At 38.5% G+C, this 7,303-nt stretch overlaps 2 protein-coding genes across 2 annotated transcripts; one reads left to right on the top strand and one right to left on the bottom strand.

Annotated features, from left to right (window-relative positions):
* Positions 1–1,114: 1,114 nt before the first annotated feature.
* Positions 1,115–4,494, top strand: LOC126788302 (uncharacterized). Its single transcript, XM_050514279.1, has 4 exons — positions 1,115–1,403; positions 1,679–1,713; positions 1,907–2,259; positions 2,362–4,494. The coding sequence occupies exons 2-4, from the start codon at positions 1,686–1,688 to the stop codon at positions 2,662–2,664; spliced, it is 684 nt and encodes a 227-aa protein (XP_050370236.1). The 5' UTR covers positions 1,115–1,403; positions 1,679–1,685; the 3' UTR covers positions 2,665–4,494.
* Positions 4,495–4,749: 255 nt separating this feature from the next.
* LOC126787430 (uncharacterized mitochondrial protein AtMg00810-like) lies at positions 4,750–6,086 on the bottom strand. The gene is made up of 2 exons (XM_050513318.1): positions 5,934–6,086; positions 4,750–5,523 (listed from the first exon to the last, which is right to left on the bottom strand). The coding sequence occupies exons 1-2, from the start codon at positions 6,084–6,086 to the stop codon at positions 4,750–4,752; spliced, it is 927 nt and encodes a 308-aa protein (XP_050369275.1).
* Positions 6,087–7,303: the final 1,217 nt, after the last annotated feature.

Here is a 7,303-nt window from a genome sequence, read left to right as displayed (position 1 = left end):
AATTGGTCGAAAATCTTATCAGAAATTTGGTCCAATTATTTTGTTGACAGTGACACGTGTCAATTCTCTACTAGTCGAAAATCTTATCGGAAATCTGCTACAATTATTTTAGCGACAATGACACGTGGCAGTGACACCTGTCAATTGTCTATTAGTCGAAAATCTTATCGGAAATTTTGAATAATATCGAGTCGATAATGACACGTGGCACATTATTATTGGTTGTAAATATATTTGGTAAAAAAAATTAATTATTTCACAACAAGACAAAATTGAATTGCTCAAGCAAATTGTAAATGGGTGTGTGAAAAAATCGATTTGCTTGAGCAAAATATGAAATCGATTTGCTTGAAGCAAAATTTGCTTCTGGCCCTACCATTTGCTTGAGCAAATGCAATTTATGGGTGCGGATGCTCTAAGGATCGAGTAAAGAAATTCCTAGCAAAGCAAAGAAAAAAGTCCTGAGTAAATTTGTGTTTTCATTTTTCTGTTTTCATTTTCTTGAGATGGTACACTTTATTTTATGGCGGTAAACTGGTAATTCTATGAGACCATAAAAGAAATTTGATTCGTATCTTGATAGTTGATACATACGTCTAATCATAATACTGATGCACATACATTGATACAGTTGCACATACATTGAGTCCATTACTTGTAGCACACATGCACACTATCCCTATTGTTGGAGAACATTTGTGCTACATTCTAGCATTTGTAGCACACTAGCACCTTAAACCAATTGTGGGAGATAACCTTAATTCATATAAATGTCATTGGATACAAGCTCCTAAAGGCTAAAAGTAAGATGTTGTATAGAAAGATTAATTTAATTTTTGATTAATAAATGAAAATTTGAATTTTCAAGAATAAATAATGTATTTATTTGTTTGATTAAGTGAGGGTTGGATGGGTGCACTGCAGGAGTGCAGAGTAATGTGAGTTGTCAAAGTATCACAATTTTGTGACGTCTCTGCAAACTCTGTATTGAATTTGCTGGCTCAAGGGTCTAGACGAACAAAAACAAAAAAGAAATGAAATTTCCAGGCCATAAATAAATGAACTACTTTTCCTATGGAATCAGCAGAGGTTCTAAAAGCACATTGAATGAAACTCTGAAGCCAAGAGTTAGTACCTGGTTTCAACTGCATCAATGCCCATAAAAACAAAGGAAAGGACACTCTTTTGTCTCGCGAAGCATTAGAGGGAAGACCAAACAGCTAATCATCACAATCCCAACTTCAAATGTATGTTTCTAGCTTCCATCACTCTCACCCAACTCAACCCCCTGTTCTGAAGAACCGAAAATTCAGACCTTTCTTTTTGGGTGATTGAAGGTTCAGACCTTGAAACCCATGTTTTGAAGATCGCTCAAGTTGGGATCTTTGTCTTTGTTTTGTCTGGTGAGTAGTTCATGAAACCCCATATTCATTCGGTAGTTTTTGCAGTTTCTTTTGCTACAAAAAACTAATTGGAAAGTGGAATTTTGTGTTCTTTTGACATATTAAAGTCAGAAAACTAGAAATGGTGGTCTTGTTATTGAATCCTACAAGCTCAAATTTGTAAAAGTCATTCTCTTTATCTCATTATCTGTGTCTCTGCTATACCGTTTTGCCTTGTTTAGTTTATATGAAGAGTTTGGACTGATTTTGAATCTTCTTCCGTTCATCCCTTTCAGGGTTGCAATGTTTGCTTCAGGACAACCCGATTCTGGTAAGTCAGAGTTTCTCTTGTAATAACAATTTCTGATTGAACTTTTACTGTGTACCTAAAGTGATATATCTCCAGGCTATGAACAGGAGGCATGTGAATATTGTTTTTTCTTTGTTTGATCTTCCTCTCTTCGTTTTTATTTATTTTCCAGCTTAGTTGATAATTCTTAATTTGAGGTTATGTTGTTGCATAGGTAAATTTTATCAATGTATACGGGAACTAGGTGACAATGTTGAGAAGTTGATCTCAGAGCTGCACACAGATCTGTTAAAAGCTGAACAAGAGAATAAAGATCTCAGGGAAGAGCTTGCGCAAAGTGAAGCTCGAAACAGAGAGCTTGCGAAAGAACTTGGGCAGAACGAAAACCAAAAGAATGTGGTTAACCAAGAGCCTGAGAATAGTGAAGCTCAAAATAAAGAGCCTAAAACTGTAGTCTTAGAACAGCAGAAAACTTTGTTAAGCTATGAATTTCAATTGAAACATGCTAGGAAAGATCTTGCTCGGAGTGAAGGTCAAATTGAGGATCTAAAGGAAGAACTTGATCAGGTATTTGACTTGGTTGTTGGTTGTATCTCTTTTGATACTACCTATTGATGTTTAAGAATCAAGATTCATATACTTTTGGATGGTGTTGATTTCTTCATGCAGGTTGCCTCTAACGCGAGTACTACTGTGCAACAAATTGAGTCGAGGATTGATGTAATGACCAAAGAGCACGAGAGCTTGAATAGAGAGTACAATCAAGCTTTGGAGGAGCGCGATGTGGCTTTGGTGAAGTTGAACACCATTGGAGCAGAGCTAAAGGGGGCAAAAAAAGACTTGGAATCAGGGAAGAATGTGTTGGAGACCGAAAGGATATCACTGGCCGAAAAGCTTACCAAGGCAAAGGAGGGCTGGTATGCTGAGAAGATAGCACTAGCTGATAGGCTTACTAAGGCGAAGGAGGCTTAGGACGCTGAGAGGAAAGGACTGGTTGAGATGCATACAAAGGCAAAGGAGGTGTGGGAATCTGAGAGGAAAGGACTGACTGAGATGAATTTTAAGGCAAAGGAGCTGTGGAAATTTGAGAGATTAGCACTGATTGAAACACATACTAAGGAAAAGGAGGTGTGGGAGGCTCAGAGAGTAGCATTGCATAAGAGGTTTACTGAGGTAAAGGAGTTTTGGGAAGTTGAGTGTACAGCTCTGGCTGAGTGGCTTGCCAAGGTAACTGATGTGCGGGAGGCCAAGCAAATAGCAGAGTGCCCTGTGAATTTAAGGCAAAGAGTTGGGAATATAATCTCCACCAGAAAAAATGAGCAAGGAGAAGAAGCATATACCAAAGGTCCTTGCAAGTTTCGTCAACTTTCACAGGCAACTGTCATAGATATTCTCTCAAGGCTCCCAGTCAAGTCCCTCTTTAACTGCATGTACGTTTGCAAAGCATGGCATGTGTTAATGTCTGGCTCTCGTTTTCTTATCTCCACCATAAAAGATCACCCATTGGGATCTTGATCCATACATATTCCCCTGAAGGGCCTTCAAGGGAACTTGATTTCAACCAGATAGACAAAAGTCCTCGTTCTAACTCTTCTGATTTGTGGCTTGAGAAAATAAAATTTTCTCCAGATAATAGTCTACCAAGTTCTACAATTAAGTTGTGGAATTCATGCAATGGTTTAATTTGTTTGTCTGGACCCAAAAGAGATGGTTGCTGCTATGTGTGCAATCCCATTTTGGGTGAGTTTATTACCATTCCATATGGGGGACAATGCCATGGTTTTATTGGACTTGGTTTCAGCATCAAGAGTAATCAGTGCAAGTTATTGCGAATGTCTAGTCCTGTGTTTACTCCGAGAATTGGTAATGAGACTTCATCGAGCTCCTGCAATGGCTACCGTTGGGCTGAGATATACACATTAGGGACCAGAGATTGGAGAAAGATTGGAATTGTTCCCAACTATGGAAGTAGTCTCAAGGTTCCATTTGATGCTATTTTGCATGGAGCTCTTCATTGGGTTTCCTTTTGGGGCAGGAGCAGTGAATTTATACATTCTTGCGACTTTGAAAGAGAAAAGTTTCAACAAATACCCCCACCCGGCAACTTTGGACTGATACAGAAGCAGTATACTGATAGCTTGAAGTTGGGAGTGTTAAGAGATTGTCTCATTTTATCTGTTTTTGCTGATGATTCTAGCAGATTTGACATATGGATTATGAAGGATTACGGTATCCAAGAGTCTTGGACCAGAAGTATTGTCATTGATAACATCTTTCCGATGAAGCTCAGTTTTGTTTGTTATGAACCTATTATGCTTTTGAGTAATGGGGAATCCTGTTGTTGAACGATGATGATCCCCAACTTGTAGTTTGTTATAATCAAGAAACAAAGAGTTTCAGGGAAACTAGAATTACTTCAACTACATTGCCATTGATTCAACTTGCTTACTGTCCATCCTTTGTTTCACTCCATGATGTTTCTAAAGGGGAGGAGGTGAAAAGGTACTTCAAAGTATAAGTTCAGTTACAATTTTTTGCTACCACTTTTTATATAATCTTTACTATAGGTTGATGTTTTCTAGGAACATATGATCTGGTATTGCATATTTGATCATGCATCCCTATTACTGTACATGGAAGTAATTATGGAATACAGCCCTGCTCATTAGACTTGAAGATGTTGTGTATCAGAATTTTATCTGGGATCTTATTTTTGATTATAGACGAGTTCTCTTATTGGGGATTTAGAAAAATCGTGTGGGCAATAGTTTTCTGTGACCAAATACGAGATTAGTTTATTGCTTTTTTGTATAACTTATCTGTGTATGTGAGTCTTCCTCAACTATGTTATTTATTTATGCTATAGTAATTTTTAAGACACTTGGGAGAATTTTACATTGTTCAAGAGTGATACTAATACATATTTTAGTTATTGCTTTTTTTGTATAACTTATCTGTGTGTAACTGTGTATGAATCTTCCTAAACTGCACTCTGTATGATTCTTCGAGAGTTTAATGGCTGAGTTATTGTCACAATATATACTGCACTTACATTGCTTAAGGCCAAGCTTCCCAAGAACTCGCTGCATCCACACACTTTGACAAGCACATGCAGCAGCAACAATGAACTTCGCTTTCAGTGGTGGAAAGTGACACAATTGGTTGCTTTTTGGAACTCCATGCTACAGCTCCAGAGCTCATTTTAAAAACATAGCAGGTGCTTTTGCGACCATCAAGGTCACCAGCATAGTCACTATCTGAATAGGCAAACAAGCTCTCTTCTCCTCCTTTCTTGTAGAGTATTCCCAGCTCAGTTGTTCTCTTCAAGTATCGAAACACTCTCTTCAATGCTTGTTGATGCAACACCGTTGGGACCTCCATAAAACGAGCTATCAAGTTCACTACATACATTAGATTAGGCCTGGTGGCAGTTAAATACATAAGGTTGCCCACCATTTGCTTGAAAGTAGTGGAATCAACCTTAATGCCTCCTTCATCCTTAGCAAGCCTACTTCCAGGAACAATAGGATTTTTCACGGAATTAAGACGTTCCATTCCAAATCTTTCCAGTACCTCATTGACATACTTCTTTTGGCTTATGAAAATTCCAATAGAGTTTTGCACCACCTCCACTCCAAGAAAGTACTTAATGCAACCAAGATGAGACATATCAAACTCTTCTTTCATCGAACTTTTGAACTTTTCAAACATATGCTCATTGTTTCCTGTGAAAATAAAGTCATCGACATACAAGCTGATTATTAGAATACCTCCACCTGCACAGTTCTTTGTGAAAAGTGTGTGATCACTCAAGCATCTTTCAAACCCCTCCTTGATGAAATAAGATTCAATCTTATTGAACTAGGCTCGTGGGGCTTGTTTAAGCCCATATAGTGCTTTCTTCAATTTGTATACTTTGCTCTCTTCACCCTTCACCTCATAACCCTGTGGTTGTTCCAAAAACACCTCCTCATTGATTTCGCCATGCAAAAATGTACTTTTAACATCAAGTTGGTATATTTTCCATCCTCGATTGGCTGCAAGTGCAAGAATTAATCGTATTGTATCCCAACGAGCTACAAGGGCAAATACCTCAGTGTAGTCAATACCAGCTTGTTGTGTGTATCCCTTTGCTACCGGTCAGGCCTTGCATTTATCCACCTCATTCAACTTGGTCTTGAAAACCCATTTAACACCTATCTTCTTTGCTTCTCTTGACAACTCAATCAATTCCCATGTACCATTCTCTCAATAGCTTGTATTTCTTGGACCATAGCTTTTCTCCAAATCGGACTCTTAGCAGCCTCTTCAAAAGTTGTGGGGTCATTTGAAGCAAACATAGCAAGTTGTTGCATCTCCACATCTAGTTGGTCAACCTCATCTTCTCTCTCCATTTCCTCGAAAGAACTTTCACTGTTCTATTGAGACAAGCCTTCACCGCTCAAAAAGTCCTTTGTCCATCCTGGTTTCCTTCTTGTCCTCCCTTGAACTGGATTAGTCACATCATTAGTTGGTGAAGATGAGTCTAAAATGGTTGCTCCATTCTCTTCTTCTTCTTCTTCTTCTTCTTCTTCTTCTTCTCCCCACTGAAGAACATCACAGAGAACTTCTTTACTTGATTTCCCCCAGCTCCATTTTTCTTCCTCTTCAAAAACCACATCTCGACTTATGACAATCTTCTTGGATTTTGGATCATACATCCGAAAGGCTTTGGATTCTTCACTGACTCCTAAGAACACACACTTGAAGCTCTTATCATCAAGCTTCTTTCTTTTGACATCAGGTATGTGAACATGCCCTATGCACCTAGACACTTTGAAATACTCTACTGAAGGCTTGAATCCACTCCATTCTTCCTCATGTGTTTTGTCTTTTATTGTTGAAGTGGGACTCCTATTGAGCACATGCACTGCCCAATTTACTGTTTATGGCCAGTATTCTTTTAGAGCCTCTTTTGCACTCAACATACACCGCACCATGTTCATTAAGGTTCAGTTTCTTCTCTCTGCGACTCCATTTTGTTGTGGAGAGTAAGCCGCAGTGAGTTGTCTACCGATCCCATTTGAACTATAAAAGTTATTGAATTCAGAAGAGTTGAACTCCCCACCTCGGTCAGTACGTAAACAACAAATATAGTTCCCTGTATCTTTTTCTACCATGCTTTTGAACCTTTTAAACATCATTAAAGCCTCTGACTTAGCATGCAAAAGATATGTCCACATCTTACGACTATGATCATCAATAAACGTAATTATGTACCTCTTGTGACTATTTGATTATGGAGTAATCGGACCATAGATGTCTGAGTGCACAAGCTGCAATGCTTGAGAGGCTCTCCATAGACTTTTCTTTGGAAAATGACCGCGATGTTGCTTCCCCACAACACAATCAGTACACAATTTGGAGCTAGCTTTCAAAATTGGTAAGCCTCTGACCATCTTTCTATATGCCAACGTATGTTTTCATGTTAAGATGACCAAACCTCTGGTGCCATAGGTTTGTTATTGACTCATCTGATGATGTTTGAAACAAGCTTGCCCTGGAGCATTAGTAGGTGAAGAAGCAAGTAACACAAACATCCGATTTGCAGACATATTTGTTTGCATAATCA

The sequence above is a fragment of the Argentina anserina genome, chromosome 3 (assembly GCF_933775445.1).
Source record: "Argentina anserina chromosome 3, drPotAnse1.1, whole genome shotgun sequence".
Classification (NCBI taxonomy): Eukaryota; Viridiplantae; Streptophyta; class Magnoliopsida; order Rosales; family Rosaceae; genus Argentina; species Argentina anserina.
The sequence above is the reverse complement of the archived record's forward strand: the minus strand, read 5'-3'. Positions and strand labels throughout refer to the sequence as shown.